General features: G+C 38.5%; 1 protein-coding gene across 9 annotated transcripts; it reads left to right on the forward strand.

Annotated features, from left to right (window-relative positions):
• Positions 1-1,180: 1,180 nt before the first annotated feature.
• On the forward strand, positions 1,181-21,004 carry RAD50 (RAD50 double strand break repair protein). Of its 9 annotated transcripts, none has more exons than XM_086852199.1 (26): positions 1,181-1,674; positions 3,003-3,182; positions 3,577-3,660; positions 3,888-4,039; positions 4,841-5,026; positions 5,172-5,376; positions 5,831-5,959; positions 6,184-6,349; positions 6,864-7,057; positions 7,598-7,804; positions 8,661-8,843; positions 9,047-9,204; positions 9,867-10,042; positions 10,142-10,379; positions 10,868-11,057; positions 11,907-12,033; positions 12,260-12,453; positions 12,761-12,871; positions 13,408-13,500; positions 13,586-13,699; positions 14,486-14,613; positions 15,416-15,640; positions 18,122-18,207; positions 18,620-18,762; positions 20,061-20,194; positions 20,513-21,004. In XM_086852199.1, the coding sequence occupies exons 2-26, from the start codon at positions 3,054-3,056 to the stop codon at positions 20,697-20,699; spliced, it is 3,939 nt and encodes a 1,312-aa protein (XP_086708325.1). In that variant the 5' UTR covers positions 1,181-1,674; positions 3,003-3,053; the 3' UTR covers positions 20,700-21,004. The 9 variants fall into 9 exon arrangements, with proteins under 9 accessions (XP_086708325.1, XP_086708321.1, XP_086708324.1 ...); XM_086852195.1 differs by lacking the exon at positions 1,181-1,674 and adding an exon at positions 1,925-2,072; XM_086852198.1 differs by lacking the exon at positions 1,181-1,674 and adding an exon at positions 1,934-2,007.
• The last annotated feature ends 418 nt before the right edge of the window (positions 21,005-21,422 follow it).

A 21,422-nucleotide genomic window follows, 5' to 3' on the forward strand; every position in this document is an offset into this window, starting at 1 on the left:
TTTTGCACTCATAAAATGCAGGATTATGACCAGAGTACAACTGTAGTGAAAGCCTGAATTGTTGGCCACAAAACCACCTGCTGTCTACCAGCTTCTTATAAGGTCCAGACTTCACCTATCATCTCTATTACCCATTTTAATTCAGATTAAGAGATTGAGCACAAAGGGCTGTTTTCCAAAATTTGTCTCTGTTACCTAATCATGAACTTGATCTGACACAAGAACTACTTGTGTTGTTTCTCTTGTGGAGAAAATACAGTAAGCACTAAAATATGCTGGCAAGTTATTAATCGATTTTGGAGTTGGCTGAAAGTGTAGATAAATTAGATTCCCAATGCTGTTGACTCATACAGTGAACCTGAGATGGCTCCCAGCTGTCCAGGGGCTGATGGGTCAAGGTAAGGGTGTGCATGGCATGTGGAGCCTGACCCTGTGTTTAGTTCTGGAGGGACTCTTGGTCCTCAGGAGTAGGATAACAAAGCTCCAGAGAAGCAGGAGGAAGGGACAGTTCTCTGGCTTGGACTTTCTTCTAACTGGATAATGAATAGGGGATAGGGAGCAAAGAGGAGGAAGTTGTAGAAGACTGGTACAAGGGGGGCAAGGAGCTCTGTTGGCCCTAGAGAGAAATGAACTTAACCAGCCAAAGGGAGTGATCCCCTTTCCTACCCCTGATCATCTGGAACTTTCCTGCAGTCCCTAAAACTGCCTTTCTTGGTTTCAACTGAGTTGGAGTTAATTTCTTCTCAGTATTTGATACAATGTTGTGTTTTGGATTCAGAATGAGAATAATGCTGATAGTACACCACTGTTTTATTTTTTTCTAAGTTGTTGTACCTTAAGTCAAGGATTTATTTTTGGTGTCTTGTGTCTGCCAGTTAGGAGGTACAGAAAAGAAACAGTGAAGGACCACAACCAGGACAGGTGACCCAAACTGCCCAAAGGGATATTCCACACCACGGAACATTATGCCCAGTAGATTAACTGGGAGAGTTACCTAGAAAGGGTTTGACATTGGTCAGCAGGCACTGAGTAATTTTATTGGGCATCAGTTATTTGGTTTTTTTTCCTATTTGTTTTCATAATTATTACTTACCATTATTATTATTGTATTTTACTATGTTTTCTATTATTAGACTGCTATTACCTCAACCTGTAAGTTTTAGAGTTGATTCTTCTCCCCATTCCACTGCAGTTGGAGGGGGGCAGCCAGTGGCTGTGTGGTGCCTCATCACAACAGTATAATACAGATATTAAAGCTACTAGAGAGTGCCCAAGGGAGGACAATGGGGATGGGGAAGGGTCTGGAAAAGCAGCTGTATGAGGAGCAGCTGAGGGTATTTGGTCTGTTCAGCCTAGATGAGACTGAGGGGAGATCTTGCAGCAGGGTACAGCAACAGACCAATCTTTTCTCTGTGGTGACCAGCGATGGGACTTGAGGGAATGGCCTGAAGTTCTGTCAGGAGAGGTTTAGGTTGGATATCAGGAAAAGGCTCTTCACCCAGAGAGAGGGTGGTTGGGCACTGAACTGGCTCCCCAGGGAAGTGGTCACAGCACTGACAGTGCTGAAGAGGCGTTTGGACGAGGCTCTCGGGCAGATGGTGTGACTCAGGAATGGTGTGCACAGGGCCAGGAGCTGGACTCGATGACCCTCGTGGGTCCCTTCCAGCTCAGCAGGTTCTGTGATTTTGTGATTTTCAGCTGGGTTTAAACCACAGTACCGCCTCAAAACTCCGTCGCTCCTTTCTGAGCCCTCAGACGACACCGCACGCGCTACAGGCGCCTCAAGAGCACCCTCGCTTGCCCCCGACCCGAGGCGGCCCGGGCGGGCGAAGCCGCCATGGCCGGGGCGGAGCGGGGCCCGCCATGGCCGGGGCGGAGCGGGGCCGCCGGGGCGGAGCGGGCCCCGCCATGGCCGGGGCGGAGCGGGAGCTGTCGGGGCGGAGCGGGAGCTGTCGGGGCGGAGCGGTCCTGCCATGACCGGGGCGGAGCGGGAGCTGTCGGGGCGGAGCGGGAGCTGGCGAGGCGGAGAGGTCCTGCCATGACCGGGGCGGAGCGGGAGCTGCCGGGGCGGAGCGGCCGCGGGGGCTGCCGGGGCACGGGTCAGCAGCAGCGGGCTGGCAGCGGCGGCGGGTGGAGGTGACCGTAGGCACGAGGGATAAGGGGGCTGCCGGGCCGGGGGCGTGGTACCGCGGCGGGCTCAGCTCGGGTACTCTCGGGCGGCGGGTAGGGGAGGGGCCGCCCCAGGGCATCTCCCCAGAAAACGCCCGCCCCCGGCGCCCTGCGGAGCTTCGGGCGGGAAAGTCCCGCTGGCACCTCTTCCCCGGTCGGAAATGCCCTTTCCCGGGTCGAGCCCCGCAGGGCACCCCCGCAGGAGCCGTGGGAGGGCCGAGCCCGAGCCGTGGGCCCCGTGGAACACCCCCGGAGTACGCAACCACACACACACCACACAGGAGTGTTTTTAGTGGGTTGGTGAGGGGCCTTGGGGTCGGAGTTGCCTCCCCCAGACCCCTTCAGTGCCCGGGCCAGCTCCCAGTGGTCTGTGCCTGCCTCATGGCGTGGGAGGGCTCTTCACACCAGGGATTAGGAGGTGGTGCTGGAGGAACCTGTGAGAAACGGGCACTGGCAAAGCTTGCACAGTGTCGGGTGTTGCCATACAACAGTGGGAAAAAATACAAAAGGAAAAAATACTCGGGCTTCTCTTGTGTTTGGGGCATTCTGAAGGCACGTGCATAGTGTTTGTGAAGTGGAATAAAAGGTTACTTGGGGCCATTGTGTTTGATTTCATGATACATACTATGGCACTTAGCTTGGAGTTGCTTCATTTCTCAGTTTGAAACAAGGTTTTGCCTTCATATGTTTTGTACCTTGAGCAGTAACAAGAACCTAAGCTGTTTTTTAAAATGTATTCATCATATGTTGTGCTTGTATAGGTGTTTAGTCAGCTTTCAGTAATCTATTGTGATTTCTGCCTACTGCATTTTTCACAAAGCTCTGTTTTACAGGATTTACTGTGTTTACACCTCTGACTTTGGAACAGAAGTTGTTCAGCAAAAATGTCAAGGATTGAAAAAATGAGTATCCTCGGAGTGAGGAGTTTTGGGGTAGAAGATAAAGACAAACAAGTTATCACTTTCTTTAATCCATTAACTATTTTGGTGGGACCAAATGGTGCGGGAAAAACGGTAAGGCTCACTTTATGTTTGGATTTGAGCTGTAAAGAGGTCTGAAAGGCCTGGAAGAACATGTGAATAATAATTTCTACAGAAAGGTATTAATATTGGAAAAATCATGCTGTTTGCTAGAAATATTGTGTTGTTTAGTGTTATTAGAAATCTGCTTTCATGCCTGGAATTTGCAGAGCACTGGTTGGTATTTTTTCATAGAAAATTGATCCAGATCCTGATTAAAACTGTTTTTGTAAAGTACTATGTTTTCATGGTACTCAAAAATTAAAATGTTATTTCTGTCTCTTTACATATGTTACTCATTTGTAAATGTTTGGGCTGTTACTGTGGATTTGCCTGTACTCCATCTTGGTTACTCTAAATTTGTCTTTATATACTTCTGTTTTCTTAGACTATCATTGAATGTCTTAAGTACATATCCACTGGTGATTTTCCTCCAGGCACCAAAGGAAAAACATTTGTTCATGATCCAAAGGTAAGGTGTAGTGACTAGATGTGTGTTTACTTCTAGATAAAATACTCCACTGCACTCAGGCTATGAGTAAAACAAGGATGCTCAAGTTGTAGACAGCCTTTAGCTGAAATGAGGGAAAACAGAGAGCTGGGGGTGATTAGAACATATCCCACAGCTAGAGAGGCACATAATTCATTGGACCTTGAGAAGAATTTCCCTCATTCTGTTTTTTTTTGCTTCTACCAAAGGTTGCAAATGAAACTGATGTTAGAGCTCAGATAAGGTTACAGTTTCGAGATGTCAATGGGGAGCTTGTAGCTGTCCAGCGCTCCATGGTCTGTACCCAGAAAGGCAAGGCTCCAGAATTTAAAACACTGGAATCTGTCATTACTAGAACAAAGTAAGTTGTCAAGTGTTTCTTCTTACTTTGGCATGAAGATAGGTTTTAATTTGGTATATTTTTATGCATCAGATAAGAGAAAATTACATAATGTATTCCTAGCTAGTAGTGCTTTTAGATTATAAAGGTATGTAGTTGCATTACTTTATCTGTTACATGATTGAAAAATACCACATCTGATAGCCATGGTGTTAAGGAATACATATATCTGTTAACTTGCACATATTTGAAAATTTTATTAGTAATAAGGGTGGTGAGGCACTGGCACAGTTTGTCCAGAGAAGCTGTGGCTTCCCCATTTCTGGAAGTGTTCGAGGCTTCCATCCAGGATGGATGGTGATTGGAGCAACCTGGTTCTGTGAGTAGCATCCTTGCTCATGTCAGAGGGAATGAGATGAGCATTTTCAACCTAAATCATTCCATGATTCCGTGATTTTAGGATACAGTTTGAAAGTGTCATTGTGTGAAGTGTGTAGGCTTTACTTCCTTTAGTACCATTTTCAGTTTCAGATAAGTTTTGGCCCGTGTTAACTCCCATCTCCACTGCTTAAGTATATTCCTTTAACTCGAGCTCTCCTGCCCCCTCTGGTGGTTCCTCAGATTCTAATATGTGAAACAGCCTGACTTCAAAAATTGGTAGTGTTAAATGCCTCTGTTAAGAATGGTAATTTTTTACTTAAAAATTGTTAATTGTTAAATTTTGGAATGGATATGTTAAAATGAGGTTATACTGTGAAAAGGCAGTTTGCTTTTTGAAGAACTTGCCAGTAACTTCTTTGGGGATTTTCTTTATCTCCATAGGCATGGTGAGAAGGTCAGTCTGAGTTCCAAGTGTGCTGAAATAGATCGGGAGATGATCAGTGCCCTTGGTGTTTCCAAGTCTGTGCTTAACAATGTCATTTTCTGTCACCAAGAAGAATCCAACTGGCCGTTAAGTGAAGGGAAGGCCCTGAAGCAAAAATTTGATGAGATCTTTTCAGCAACAAGGTTTTTCCCTTTATTGTAATTAAATAAAAACTAAGTAAAAAATGTCTTCTCATAACAGAAATGTTAATAAAAATGTCTAAGACAATGTTTCATACATCAGTATTGCTGTATTGCCAAAGCAGCTGAAATTTTGCTTTTATTGAAGGTATATCAAAGCACTCGAAGCTCTGCGTCAGGTACGACTGAAACAAAGCTTGAAAGTAAAAGAGTGTCAGACAGAACTGAAATATCTAAAACAGAATAAAGAGAAAGCACGGGAAATCCAGGATCATCTCAGCAACAGAGAGGCTCAACTGGCTGCTTCTAAGGAGAATGTAATATCAATTGAGAACCAGCTTGAGCCTCTAAAGGTAATTTCCATGAGGATTATGTTAATATTTTAATGCAAAACAGTAAAAGAAGTGAAAGTTGGATGAATTTCTTGGTTAAAATCTTGCACATTTGTATCTAATCATTTGCCCTGCAGCAGAATGAAGCATACCTCAACTCACCTGGCAGATGCTGCTCTAATCTGTAAACAGTCATTGAAGGGTTAAGAACAGAATTCATTTAGTTTGGGTTTTTGTCAATTTAATATCTCTCTCAAATTTAGCTGATACCTAAAACCATTCTGAGCTATTTAAAACCATTTTTAAGCATCTAAAAACATTTTAAGCATTAGTTAATGCATTTTAAGCATTAACTAGAACTTAATGTTCCCTATTTTAAAAACATATTTAGTGAAACTGGAGGTTTTTACTTGAAATAATTGATTATGGGGTTCATGAACTGATGAGATGTTTTACTTATCACATACTTTTGCAGAGCTCTCTGGCATTAGTTGAACAGAATCTCACAAAAGTAATGAGGTTGGACAATGATGTGAAGGCCCTTGAGAGCAGGAAGCGGCAGATGGAAAAAGATAATCAAGATTTGCAACAGAAGATGGAAAAGGTTGCCTTTATGACAAAAACCTTTGTTTTTATTTTATCTATCATTTTATTTTATCTATCTAAGAAAAACACTTTTCCAGTTTTGTTTGCTGCAGATTTTCCCCCGTATGTCTTATTATAGAAATTCTGCATGTGGGGTTTTAATTCCTTTAATTCTGTTGTGGTTAAAACTATACATTTTTAAAACATCTATAATTGACTTACAAATTTGTATGTGATGCACAGGTTTTTCAAGGAACAGATGAGCAACTAAGGGATAGACACCAGAACCACCAGAGAACAGTGAAGGAGAAGGAGAAGAGGTTGTTGGACTGTAAGCGTGATTTAGATAGAGCCACTAAAGAGTGCCAGAGGTTTAACAGTGAGAAATCAGAGCTGCTTATTGAACAAGGTATTTTAGACTTCATTTATAGTCGTGTATGTTTTCTAACGTAATCAAGATCTGAAATGGACCTACTGATAATTGAAGTGATCTGAATTGGACAAAATTTCTAAAATGTGTATTAGTTTAGGTTCAGCTGCACAGTGGGGTGTGAGAGTCTTGCAAGTATTAGTGTATCCTTTTTGGATACACAATCCTTGACGGATTATGGGAATTTCAGCAAAGCTATAGTAGTTGAGTCACAGAATATATGTCTATATAAAATATGTTCAGGCTTTGTTTTTTTTTATCAGAATAATATTTTTAGTGATTTTAGGGGTTTGCTTTTGCATTACTGATTTATTTAATAAAAAATTAGTTACCTGAAATAGAAATCTCTACCTACAGCTTGTTTTTATTCAATAACTTTTTGTGTTGTTGAAAAATACTTCAAGATTTCAAAGGCTTTTAACTGGTTTTGAATCCTAAGCATGTCTTCTGCCTCAGTTTTTGAACATTTATGTCTCTTTTTCTTTTTGTGGAGGTCGTCTTCAACTGCAGGCAGATCGTCACCAAGAGCACATTGTGAAGAGGGATTCCTTAATTCAGTCTCTGGCAGCACAGCTGGAATTAGAGGGGTTTGAGCGAGCACCTTTCACTGAAAGGAACATTGCCAGATTTCGTGGGTTGGTGAAGGACAGGCAGGAGAGAGATACAGAAGCTGCAAATCGTATGATGGTAAGAATTTTGTTGATAAGTAGAGTAAGTCCTATGGGCCATTAGTGTTTTATTGGTCCATATGGGTCTTTATGGTGCTGGGAGAAAGCGTTGGTGGGGGGTAACTGAAGCTGATTTTTTTCTAGAATTCTTGCTTATGTGTCATCTGCATCTTTCCATGGAAATGAGTTTTGGAATTAGGAGTGGTCATCAAGGCTATTGAACAGGAGTTTGTCAGATTCTTCTAGCAGTCCTCATCCAGGTGGATCACTGATAAGCTCAGAAACCTGAGGAAGAATTACTGTGGGTGGCTGGTTTAAAAATAAACAACTGTTTGTTGAAGTCATGTTCAAAATGGAGTTGCTGTCACAAAATGTTACTGGTATAATGCATTTGCATTTTTGTATTAAAAACATTTCAGCAGATAATTTTGGACAAGTTGTAGTTTTCCCAGTATTTCAGTGTCTTACTGTGGTGAATATTGGCAAACTAGTGAGAAAAAGTATTTTAAAAAATTTTCCTGTGAAAAAATAATGACTATTATTGTTGATCTTCTTTCAGAGAGAATTTGCACAGAAAGAAGCAATGAAGCAAAAACAGGTAGATGAAATAAGAGACAAGAAAACTGGATTAGAAAGAACCATTGACCTGAAATCAGACATTCAAGATAAGAAGCAAGCAGAGCTGAAGAATGTAAAATGTGAATTGCAGCAGTTGGAGGGGTTTTCAGACAGGATTAGTGAGTTGGATGAGGAGATTGGCAAGATGGTAAGTTTGTGTGTAATTGAAAAAATTATAGAAGCTTGAAATAAAAACTTGTGACTTTATCATTACAAAAATATACCAAAACCCATAAACCACCCCACCCCCTTGATATTTACTCTTTCAGATGTGTTTCTGCCCTTTTGATACCCTCTATGCTTTGTCTGTTCAGATAGTGCATCCCTTTAGGACAGGGTCTGTTCACTACCTTGTTTTTGTACAGGCCACACATAGAATATGCTGCTTTTGCTAGGTGAGTTGTAAACGGGGTAATAGCACAGCTGGCAGTTAGGAGATTTGTTACTCTCAAATTATTGGGCCAGAAACTTTGAATTGAAAGTTCCATGCTACCTACATTTTTGGAGATAACTTGCCTGGACTAGTTGATTATAAGTGTTTGATCTGATGAAGTAAAGTTACAAGTGTTTTATGTTCCAGCTGAACAGCTGCTTATGCCTTTGTAGCCAAATACTTTGTTTGTTAGCAGTAGATGAATTCTGCTTGACAGTGTTTTTTATAACCTCCTCACTAGGGTAATTCCAAAATTTAATATACAGTAGACACTAAAATACAGAAAATCAAACTAAGTATGAGTGAGCTTCTGCTAAAAGCATGACCATGTTGAGGTAGTACTGCATTCCAGGACTACATCCAGTATCTGCTTGGGGCTTTCCTTGCCCCACACCAATGTCACAGCCTTTGTCCTTTTGCATGTATTATTTACAAATCTTGTATCATTCCTGTAACAGCAACTGATGCTGCTGGCAGGCAGCTGAAGAGGTTTCATCTGTTTCCTTTAGCTAGAACTTTATTGATTTTTGTAATTATTAAAGTGTCTTCTGGGCTTTTATTTTTTGTATAGGAATATGAGCTGGAGAAGGCTGAGAGGAGCAGCAATATAGAAACACTGGAACAGGAAGTACAGACTCTGCAAAGTGAGAAAATAAACCTGGACAAAGCTCTTAGGAAGTTGGATCAAGAGATGGAGCAGTTGAATCTACACACCACAACAATTACCCAGATGGAGATGCTGAGGAAAGACAAAGTAATGTTTTTATCAATATCTCATAAGAGAGGGACATGAAGCTTACAGAGTCCCTCCAATATTTGTGTGTTTTTCAGGTGTTTATCAACAATCAGATGTAGAGCTTCTGTCTGACTTCATAGAAGCTATTAGCTTAATAAATGCTTTGATGGTTATAAACCTGAAGATAGGAAAATTTCATTTGAAATGCTTTATTTCCCCAGGCAGAGAAAGATGATCAGATTAGAAAAGTAAAGTCAAGACATTCGGACGAGCTAACATCATTGCTGGGATACTTTCCCAATAAAAAACAACTTGAGGACTGGCTTCATGGCAAAAATAAAAAGATTAATCAGACAAGGGATGCTCTTGCTAATCTGAAGTAGGTATTAATTTAAACAATTATTTCTCCACAATTTTTTATGTAATTACAAATTTAAATGTTGGAGAGTTTAATATATTCAAAATACTTCTTACTTTAATTCATTAGTGTTTATTTAGGTATCTGCAAAATCAGAGAAAATATCCTGCAGAGTTCCTGTGATAGAGTTAATACAGTTTGTGCTAGTTAATAAAATCACAATATTTGTAGTGTGACAAAGGCAGCACTAAAAGCAGGTAGCAAAATAGTGATCTGAAACATCCTTAGTTGTTTGTACTAATTCTAGCTGAATGGATGTGCCTGGGGCTGGAAATTGCTGGTCTTCTGATTTTCTTACAAAAGTGGTTAGTGACTATATCCCAAATTCATGTGTGATTACCTGTTCCTGGTTTCATTTGATTATGTAAAACAATTAGTTAGAGTAGGAAGTTTATCATCAGTAATTATCTAGAAAACAAAAGGGATTTAAAATGAAACACTTATGCTGTACTTGGATGAATAAAAAGTTCATGCTATAGATTTCCTGAGAATCAGTAAAGAACAGGTGAATAGTTCCAATGTAATTCCAATTTCAGATTACCTTTCCATGGTTTTTTGTTTTGCTTAAACAGTCTAAGTCTTTGCGTTTGGGTAATAAAAATGTTTCTGCATTAATATTTCAGCAAGCGACTGGCATCAGTAGAATATGATAAAACTTATGCCAGTAATGAGCTAAAAAAAAAAGAAGCCCAGTTGTCCTTTCACGAAGCAAAACTTTTTGATGTCTGTGGAAGTCAAGATTTTGACAGTGACCTGAACAAACTTCAAGATGAAATCGAAAAAAATTCCAAACAGCGAGGTAAAGTCATATATAGCTTTACTTTTTTCCCTGATATACTAATTTAGCTGATTATGCACTGTTTGTTCAACATGAGTCTTCTGTTTGTTTTTCACCCAGCTGTGCTTGCTGGAGCCACTGCAATCTATTCACAGTTCATTACACAACTGACAGAGGAGAACCAGTCTTGTTGTCCAGTTTGCCAAAGAGCTTTTCAGACAGAAGCTGAACTGCAAGATGTCATTAGTGATCTGCAGTCTAAACTGCGCCTTGCCCCAGACAAACTGAAGTCAACAGAGTCTGAGCTTAAAAGAAAAGAGAAAAAACGTGATGAAATGATGAGTCTTAAACCACTGCGGTAAAGTACTTAGCAAACCATCTGGTTACAGGCTGTTGTCTTTCTAATGTGTGGGGTTTGATTATAAAAAACCATGAGGACATCAAGGAAGTTTCATTTTAGGGCTGGTTAATTAATTTCAAAATGTCGTTGTCAGGATAAATATTTTGGGAGAACTTGAGAATATGAGCGTAGAGCTTTCCTTCACAAGAGGGCACTCTTGTTTAATGCTGTGTACCTTCTCCTTAACCTCCTGTAATGAAGTTAAAAACCAAAAGAGATTTTGTTTGCTTGTTTGTGTAATCTCACCTAAAATGAGGGATATATTCTCTTAGCTGGATCTGTAACATAAGCTTATGTAAGTGTGAGCAAGGTTAAGGTGATACTATTTTAGATAAATTTAGTCTTCCCCTACTAAATCGTATCACAGTTTTTGTGATCTTGAACGTCTTCAATTTATGCTGCTGTTTCTGACCAAGGAAATTTTAGGCATTTATCTTTTATTTAAGGCAAACTGTAATTGAGCTCCAAGATAAGGAAATTCCAGACCTGAGGAGCAAGATCCAGAATGCAAACAGAGATTTAACAGGCCTGAAGGGTGAGATAGAAGAACAGGAATCACTCCTCCAGACAGCTTTGTCTGAGGAAGAAGGTGCCAAAGCATGTTTACAGGATATAAGTCTGATGGAAAGGTATCAGGTATGCTTTGGTAACTTTTTTTAATATATAGAATTATATTCACTTGCATTTAAATATGTGGTTACTCAGTAATATGACACAACTTTGAGGTCCTTATTTAAAATACTTCCAAAGACATTATAACATTAGTGATCTTGTACTAATAAAACTTCAATTTACAAAAGTTGTTTTTTTTTTGAGGACCACAGAGTCCCTTGAGTTCTGATTCAATTCTGTGCTATATGAACTGAAAAAAGGTGTAATCTAGAACTGAGCACAACCACAGGTACACCAAAGTGGTTTTGGTCCTCATAGTAATGATAGGTCATCGCACTCCCAGCATCTCACATGTGTTTCCTGGTTCTGTGCCATCTGAATATATGGTAAAGGGAAAGAGGAATCCTGCACTTTTAATTATTCTGGTGTAGGAGACTGTTTTGAGCAGTCTTCATGCCTTTATTACCAACATAATGTCTTCGCTTGACTGAGAACCTTCAGAGGAGCAATTAGGGAACCTGGGGCCAGGCAAAGGACTGAGAGCATTTCACAAGGTGGAGATGTCAGCAGCGCCTGAGGCTCCAACAATTCCAGTGTTGCAGGGACAGATTGCACATGGAACTGCCCTGAAGTGGGCTGGGGATCTTAAAGGCCTGTGCATCCTTATTGACTGATTGCACCCATAATTAGGAATTCCAGTTCCTAGCAGCTGACATAACCCTACTGCTAATGATGTGACATTACTCTACAAGAGAAGGTAAATTTGAAGCTCTTGTTCCTCAAGCCCTGATCTTGTTCTTAGGTGACAAAGGTGAAAAAATACATTTTTAATCACTAATACAGTAGTAATGGTACTTTTCCTCATACTTTCAGACTGACATTAGGGATGTTGAACGAAAAATTGCTCAGCAGGAGGCTAAGCTGTTAGGTGTCGATTTAAGTAGGACTGTGCTCCAAGTAAGCCAAGAAAAACAAGAGAAGAAACACTTGTGGGATACGGGTAGGTCCTACAAACCTGTTATTTAATTTTTATACTAAAAGTAATGTTCCAAAATTCTTGCCATTAAAATTTTAGTTTACTTATTTTATGTTCTCAAATAACTCTATTCTCCTAGTTCATTGTTGCTGGTTTTTGGAGTCATACCAGCTTAATTTAGAGATGAATTTTCATCTCTAAGGATTACAATAATGGTTTTAATACAGATTGACTCTGTTTTCATCTGCAGTTACTGGTAAAATTGAGTTAAATCAAAAACTCAAGCAGGACCAGCAGAGCCAGATTCAGCAGTTGAAGAGTTCAGTTAATGAACTCAAAGCAGAGAAGCTGCAGATTGTCAGCCGCATGCAGCGGCGCCGGCAGCTGGAGGAGCAGACTGTGGAGTTAACCACTGAGGTTCAGTCCTTATGCAGAGAGATCAAGGTGAGAATTTCTCTTTAATTGTCTAATGCTTAGCTTTGCTGGCCTTGAAATAAAAAATAATAATCTTGTCATACTTTATATTGTCTCTAGTACTAGATAATGGGATGGACTTTTAAATGTTTGTCCTGTGCTGCTGTTGTGTGTCTTTGGGAATTTCCAGAACTTTTTAAATAGGTATTTTCACATTTCCTTTTTTTAATACACACAATAGAGAATGAGTAACCACATTACATTTTTACTGCTTGAAAAATTACTGATCCTTACCAGAATGAAAAAATAAAAGCTGCTTTTTCCAACTACTTTTCAGGAAGCAAAAGAACAGGTACTTCCTTTGCATTCAACGTTAGAGAAATTGCAGCAGGAGAAGGAAGAACTAGTGAATAAAAGGACCTCAAGTAATAAAGAAACACAAGAGAAGGTTTGTTTCCTCTTGGCATAGCTGTGAAATAGGACTAGATACTGTTTTTCAGGCATGGATGGAAGCTGTGGTACTGAGTTTGCTTTTAGGAAACATCAGTGACTCCAGGAGGTGCTTTAGATTGATAAATTGTTTAGGGAAGAAAAGGAACATGTCAGTCAGGACATAAACTCAGTTGTAATTAACTTTTGGCAGTCTTAAAAAAGACTTCTTCGGACATTTGATATTTAGTGGTTGATGGCATTTAAAAGCCCTTCCTAATAGACCCAAGAGGAACAACAAGGATGACCATCACCCATCCTTGCCAAGAGACACACTGGTTCTTCCCAGGTTAAGTGGCCCTCATTCATTTTGGGAAACATTTTCATGCTTATAAGAAGTACTGGGATTTTAGAAGCTGAAGACTTTATTAGGAAGCTAAAGGGAGTTACAATAAGGACTTGTATTTGGCGGTAGTGTTATCCAGTATCTTTGACACAGAGCATATCTCTTCTTGGACATAAGACTGTATTTCATTTGAAATCTTTTCTCTGCAGATGAATGGCATAAATGAGAAAATTAAAGATATAAACAAGTACATGAAAGAAATTGAAAACTATATTCAACAAGGAAAAGAAGAATATAAAAAGGTAATATAAAAACCAGTCAATAAAAAGTTAGCATCGAAAGTACTTTTGGTTTTAAATCATACCCTTTTTCTTAATATTTCTTTAGCAAAAGGAGTCTGAACTTGATGAAGTAAATTCTCGTTTGGCTGCCTGTGAGAAACAGAAGGAAAAGATAAGTAAAGAGATGGAAATGACCCGACAAGATATTGACACTCAAAAGGTGGATATATTGTTTAAAGTATACTTGATGTAATTGAAATAAGTCCTAGTTTTGGTTTGTCTGCCTATGTCTGTAATGGTGTTAAATTAGCTTCCTCTTGATCTATTTGATCAGTTGTTATTCAGGATAGCTGCTATACATGCATTATTCTGAAAATAATCCTGAGATTTGTATGTGCAAATTTAAAACCCATTTATCTCTCACAATGATCTAAAGGCATTTGTAAGAGTTAAGTCTGGTGGGATAGTAGTCAGCATTTTCAGGAGTATCTTTATGTGGAGGATACCTGCCTTTATAACTAAAGTACAAACTGCAGGTACCAAAAGTTGCTTTCTACTCAATATTTATCATGTATTTTAAATTCCTGTATATATGTTTCAAATATTGTTTGTATTCCTTATAGGAAATATGTTTTTCCCCATTCTACCCCTTCAGTTACTGTCTACTCTTGTAGAACTGCGATTAGGGGGCTTGGTTTAATCTCATCCTTAGTTAAAACTAATTGTCCTGGTTGAAATATGGATTAATATTCTCAAAAATAATCACTCTAGTGTTCACTTGTGACAGTAAACACTGCTAAGTGTTGTTGCAGATGGAAGGATGAAATAATACTGCTGATTTCCATTTTGTTCTATTTCTAGGACAAGGTAAATTCTCACTGTGATAATTTTTGTTGTTGTCAATTATTTTATGCTTGCAGCGTGTTTCAGAGTTGAGCAGAACTGATACATTGTAATTGATAACCAACAACCTGAAACATTATACAATTTCTTATTTTGGATCTAGATACAGGAAAGGTGGTTGGAGGATAATCTCACCTTGAGGAAGCGGAATGAAGAGCTAAAAGAAGTTGAAGACAATATAAAACAACTTATGAAGCAGATGGGAGAAATGAAAGTCCCCCAGATGAAAAAGTAAGCACCTTCAAAACAGAATGGTGTGCTTTGCACAAGAATTCATTGAACATCTGAATGTTGTAGTCACTGTGTTTTAGTGTGTCCTGGTCCTCTTTTCCCCCCATTCATGCAGACCACTTCCTCCTGCACACCTGTGTTTGTTTCATATCCCTATGACAACACTGAAAATGACTCAGTGAAATTATACAGTGCTTCAGGCTAGAAATAGAGATATTTGCTCATACCTGTCCCAGTCCAGTCCTCTTCATGATGTTTACTGAGAAATCCACATTTAATTCATTCATGCTTCTGAATGAGAGTATTTAGTTTTTATTTTCAGTCTGCTCACTTAGTTCCCAGCAGCAAATTTTATGTTTACTTCAGTAGTTTAGTAATAATTGCTTAGATAATAAATACTTTTGAAAAGTAATTACCCCCTTGCTGGTTCTTGAATGTGTGATATTTATTTAGTATGCTAGAGTTGTGCAATAATAAATCTTATTTTGCTCAGTATCCATCTATAAAATTAATTTTGTTTTGTTTCTATATATAGAACTTTATCATTTGAACTTGACAACTTTCTTCTCCTATTCAGAATAATGATTAGAATATGTTCTTAACAAACTTAAAACTATTTTTATTTCAATAATGTTGTCATTACAGTGGCATTAGTACTATAATTTTAACTGTGGCAGACTTTATAGATATGATACAATGAGCTGTTGTCTAACATAAACTCAAAATTAGAATCCTGATTAAAAAACTGAAACACTAGTACAAATAAATGCAAAATACTTGTGTATCAATTATGGTTTCACAGTGACCAAAAACATTTGGAAGAGAAAATAGAATCTCTGAAAAGGAACCATCATGTTGCACTTGGCTGCCAGCGTGGGTTTGAAGAGGAGATTGTTCGCTTTAGAAAGGAGCTCAGAGAGCCACAATTCAAAGATGCAGAAGAAAAATACAGGGACATGATGATTGTCATGAGAACAACAGAGCTGGTGAACAAAGATCTGGATCTTTATTACAAGGCTCTTGATAAGTAAGTATTGTCAAATGAGGGTGATTCTTAAATATTTTTATCTTTATTAGTATTGATAACCTTGATTTAAAAGCAGCTTTCAGTTTCAGGCTTCCAGGTTAACTTAGAGTAAATTAATATGATTCCTTGAGATATATAATTTCTCTTTATAAATTCTGGCATTTAAATATTAAGAAAGCATAACAAGGCATAACTTCCTAAGTAATGAAACTATACTGGAAATTGCAAAGGATTGATTGGTGTGATGTAGGAAATTCGTAAGTTAATGTCTATAATTATAATTATGTACATATATTAAATGCATTGATGATAATAATTGGAATTTAATACAGTCATAGATAAATCTGATATTTGTATTCCCAATTCTCTGAAAGACTTATTGCAGTTTTGGTTGTACATGTTAGGACTTACATTTGCAGTGTAGCAATAGGAGAGAGATAAGGACAGGTGCAATTGATGTTTAAATCCTTTATTTTTAACCTGAGCCCTTCTACTTCCATTTATATAGCAATATATTTTTACCATCTTCTGGTAATATCTGAACATTATTAAGATATGCCAGGTTTGTCATGGCATTTTCTCAGGTAAATAATTGTCTTTGAAAGAGTATTACAATGTAAAGGGTTTTTTTTTTCCCTTTTCTAGTGTGGGTGGTTTTATGCTTTTATTAAAGAAAGTAAGATCTTAAGAACCAGGTCTGGCATTTGATGGAAAGTGTTGCAAGTTTGTTCTTGTTTCTGTTTCCTCTGGAAGCTTGTTTGCTAGTCTTGCACTGACTGGGCAAAAATTGCATCTCAAAATTGATAACCATATACAAAATAAAACATGTGGTTCCCTAAAAACCCTATTTGTTTGGTTATAATGATAGAATAGCAGTGAACAACTGGATGGACAGTGGGAGAGGATTTTGGAATCAGTGGATACATTTCAGGAAATAGAAAACTGGTGCTCAGTGGCAGAAAGATAAATATTAAGAATAAAAAAAAGAGGAAGAAACATTTTGGCCAATTCTCAATACACACGTGTCTTGAATAAAGTATGGAATTTTGGGCTTCTATTTAGAAGGGTTTACTAGTGCTAGAAAAAGGAGCACAGAAAAGTAATTATGTGGTTGAGGATACAGCATAATGGTCAAGAAGAGAAACAAAATAAATGAGAACTTTCCAAGTTGAAAGGACGTTTTAGAGGAGCCCAGTTCTAAGGTGTTTTGATAATAGCATTAAATAAACATAATATTAGAATGTAAGCTAATCCAAAATTTATTGTGTGAAGGTCTAAGTTGTTCAGAGTGTGTATAAGTCTTCCCTTTCAGTTGTAATGGAAATGCACTCCAAGAACTTCCTTTTTAGAATTTTTTTGTATGGTATCAAATCATCTATTGTTTCTATTTAAGGCTAAACAGGAAAACAGTCTTGTAATTTCAAGAAAAATAGATAAGCGTCACTTAGCGGTAATCATCTGAAAAATCAGTGAGACAAAATGTTAACTCTAATGGCCAAAGCTATATCTGCAGCTGGGAAGACTAACATTTTGGGTGTTCCATGTTATCAGATGATCTTTATTGACTCTGTTTAGAGATTTATGATAAATAGTGATGAGGAATGCATTCTTGGGGTTAAGTAAATAGTTGAAAACACTTCATTTTTGCTTAACGAAACCTATTAGGGTTGATGCCTCAGTATTCCCCAGAACAGGTGGAAGAGCAAAGGTAGAAAAAGCATATGTAAAAGTCCATTCAGAAGGATATTCTATTTCCACCACATTTTTTGAAAGAAGACATTGCCATAAAGTGAGCATTTTTTTCATTATAGAGTAGCTTTTCTGTAAAAAGCCAAGTTAGAAATGTCCTTCTCTGAGTGTTTTGTAAGATTTCATCTGTTAATGAATTAAAGTCATTCTACTATGTTAACCAGAGAAATGGAATTAAAAATTATTAGTGATATCCTGTGTTACTCTTGCTGCTGAACAGCAAAATAGGTCTTGTGATAATGCCTATTTGGGTAACTACAAATTATATTCTCAATAAGAATTCTGTGCTCTGAGGAGACTTCAGGTTCTCCTTTCCTGCTGTTGTTTGCCCTGTTGGCAGACTGTGCCAGAAAGTAACACTCTTGTTCTTGAAAGCTTAACATCAAATTTATCTTCTTGGTGTCAGGCTGAAAATAAACCTCACACATAAATCATAAATCTCTTAAAAACTCAGGTGAAGTCATTCTCCATTTAGTGACTGCAAATATATTTGTTGTCATTACTTTCCTGCTTCTTAAAACTGAGCTGTCTGTGAGCATAGAATTATTTATGTAGTGGCATTTTGTTACTCTTTAGATACTTCTCTGTCCAAAATAAACTAGTATTTTCTATATTTTTAGTAAAAGTATTACAGGAATGGAAAGGGAGCTGCCACCTGCCTTAAAGTCCCTAATAGTCCATAGCAGTCCATGGTTGCATCTCTAACAGTTTACATTTTTTGCTATTTTTTAGAGCAATAATGACATTTCATAGCATGAAAATGGAAGAAATTAACAAAATAATTCGGGACCTGTGGCGAAGCATTTACAGAGGACAAGGTATGCAATAATTTTTTTAAATTCTACCCATATGTATCCATTTGATATTGAGCACTGCATATGGAAGAGTGTTTGTTTGAAAGATGGGAAATATCTTGTTCCATTCTAAAGGCTCGATCTGTTCTTCAGCACTATAATCTTTGTATTGCACATTATATAGTAACTTGCAGCATAAGTAGAGTTAATTTTCACTTTTCTGTTTTTTCCAAAGGTTAGGTTTCTTTGACACAGGACTGTGCATGAGTTCATTCCTTCCAATTTGGAAAAGTCAGTTTCCAAGATGGATCTATCAGTGGGAGTTCTGAATGGAATTTTTATTGTTACTGCATATTATATGTCTCATCTCCCACAAATCCTATGATATTTTTCAAGAATTTTGATAATGTTTGAACTATCTTCTTTCCATTTTCAGATATTGAATATATAGAAATTCGCTCTGACGCAGATGAAAATGTCTCAGCCACTGACAAAAGAAGAAATTACAATTACAGGGTAGTAATGGTGAAGGGAGATACAGCACTGGATATGCGAGGAAGATGTAGTGCTGGGCAAAAGGTAATGGCTCTTTATCTTCAGCACACAATAACAGGGATTCTGAAAACTGACTCAAGTGAATGCAGCGGACTCAAGTGACCAAAGAACAGGCAGCTCCAACTCTGATTTATTATTGAGTACAACTTCTCTTCGCTCTGTCTGCATGTTACACAATATAGGACTCAACATCTGAACCCTGCTTTGGGCACTAGGCTTATGCCTTGCAGGAGTGAAGGGTTTGACTTCCCTCTATCCTCAAGTTCAGGTCCTCCCTCCCATTTTGTCTCTTTCTAGTTATCACTGAGGTTACCTCAACTGCAGCTCTATTGATTTGCTTCCCTTTTTTTTTTTTCTTTCTGAGCCCTTGGTCTTTTTGCCACTGCATCTACTTCTAAGTTGATAGGACCTCTCTCTCTTCCTCCAAGTTTTGCTGCTTTCACCTGCTGCTGACTATAACCTTTCAGTTCATGTCACCAATATCACACCTAGCTGTACTTCGCATTTCCTCCTGTGCTGTCAGCTTGCAGCAATGTGATCTGCCCATTCAGCTTCAGTAACACACGCTGGCCAAGTGGCCTGATGACACACCAGCTGTGACAATACCTGTGGGCAGAGGTTGATCACAGTTAATCACACTCACAACATGCTGAGGGTTGTTTCCACCTGTCTGTTCTATTAAATGTGTCCTCTCCTAGAGTAGTTAAGGATGTTGCGTTAGAGTCCTATGTAAATGAGAGTGAAACTTGAACAAGTTCCTTAGCTGAAATTCTGAGAATTCTTCTTTAATCACGAAATGCCAGCAGTCATGATAATTGGAAAATATTTTTGACAGCAGTTTCCATTGTGTGTTCTATAATTTTTAGTAGTTCAGAGGATCTTGTAAATATGACTATGCATGTTGATGAAAAACTAACAGAGAAGGTGGTAAATCCTACTGTCTTCCATTTGAGTAAGAAGTCAGGAGTTCAGTACCTCAAACATGTAGTAATATGCAGACAAATTTCCACCTGCTGAAGTGGGACAGAGTGTAGCAGTAATGCGAATGGCAGTGTCAGCATCTTTACCTCAGATTAGAATCCTTGCTTCCACTGTCTCCTGAATTTTGAGTGCTTCTTTGTAGAGTCAATCTTTGAATTCAAATTAGAAGTTTCAATGTAGTTTTTCAGTAATTAGTTACTGTCATTTTGTGAAATGTCAGCACATTGTTCTGTGAACTTCCATCATGATTTGTAATGGCATTAAAAACAGGTTTTTATGTGCAGATCCTCTTTAAACAGTTCGAATCTTGATTTTTTTTTGTGTTTTTTCCTTTCCCTCAGGTGCTTGCTTCTCTAATCATTCGTCTTGCTCTAGCAGAAACATTCTGTCTCAACTGTGGCATTCTGGCTCTGGACGAGCCCACAACCAACCTTGACCGAGAAAACATCGAGTCCCTGGCACATGCCCTGGTGGAGTAAGTGAGCTCTCCTTGTGGTGCTTAACAATGGGTATTTTTCAATACCCATTTGGCAGTAGTGAATTATACCTTAAGCTGGCACATTTTAGATTCCCTCTCTATCTTGGAAAAAAAAATGGTATTTCTTATGTAATTTGAGGGCTTTTTCAATGTGGGTAAAAAGAGTCAGTAATCAGATTACTCAATGGTTCATGTCATTCATTATCAGTAATGAAATATCTTTGTGCTATTTATTTGCAAATTCTCTGATGCTAGCATGGGACTTAGGTAAATGCACAGTCACTAATATCTGTTAAATTATCTGTAAAATTGTAGGATAATAAAGAGCCGCTTACACCAACGCAACTTTCAGCTTCTGGTGATAACTCACGATGAAGATTTTGTTGAACTTCTGGGCCGTTCTGAGTATGTGGAAACATTCTACAGGATAAAGAAGAACATTGACCAGTGCTCTGAGATCATGAAATGCAGTGTCAGCTCTCTAGGCTCCTATGTTCATTAGAATGCCAAGTAATTACAGACTATAGATAACCTAGCTTGATACATTATACACTGCCTGACTTGATGGAGCTCAGGGTAGGTGTCTGAAAATGTAGTTCCTTCATATCATATTCTGTTGAAGATTTTTATAAATTTTAGCCAATCTAAAACTGTGAGACTTTCAAACTTCTTACCTTTCTATATATTTCTGTACCTGGGCTAAGGAATCACCATAATTTGAAATAATTTAAATGAATACCACACAGTTGAATTTTGATGTATTTTATGCTTGAGAAGTGAAAATAAAGTTGTGATATTCTTTGTGCATGGCCTGTGTGAAAAGTTGCACAAGTTGCAGATTGTCTGGAATAGCTGCAGCTCTGCCTGGGGAATATGGCTTGCTCTCCACCTCTGGCAAGGTCAGCACTGATGTGAGTTACTTTGATTGAAGGTACCCCTTGCTACCACCTAACCTACCCAAAATTGACAAGCTTCAAAGAGAACTTTTACAGCTTTCTCTACCAGGTAACCGAACTGGCTGTTCAGAGACAGAATGTTCCCCAAGTCAATTTTGCTTCATAATAAAGCAAAGGCCCATCTCTTACCAGATGAATGAGTTCTCTGCTCAGTGTGTTATGTTCTGATTGTTCATGGCAGTGTCTGCAAATGGGAAAATGGAACCTAAGTGTCACAGAGATTTAGTGTGGATGCTGAGCTTTGCCTGCCCTGCTCCAGGTTCTTCCTG

Source organism: Cyanistes caeruleus, chromosome 15 (genome assembly GCF_971803275.1).
Source record: "Cyanistes caeruleus chromosome 15, bCyaCae1.hap1.1, whole genome shotgun sequence".
NCBI lineage: Eukaryota > Metazoa > Chordata > Aves > Passeriformes > Paridae > Cyanistes > Cyanistes caeruleus.

What these genes read in the sequence shown, in the direction of transcription:
- RAD50 (XM_086852199.1), top strand. Translation starts at nt 3,054, where the DNA reads ATGTCAAGGATTGAAAAAATGAGTATCCTCGGAGTGAGGAGTTTTGGG. An exon ending in TGCAACAGAAGATGGAAAAG is followed by an intron (nt 5,960 to 6,183) that starts GTTGCCTTTATG and finishes TGTGATGCACAG; the next exon opens with GTTTTTCAAGGAACAGATGA. An exon ending in AAGATATTGACACTCAAAAG is followed by an intron (nt 13,700 to 14,485) that starts GTGGATATATTG and finishes TTTTGGATCTAG; the next exon opens with ATACAGGAAAGGTGGTTGGA.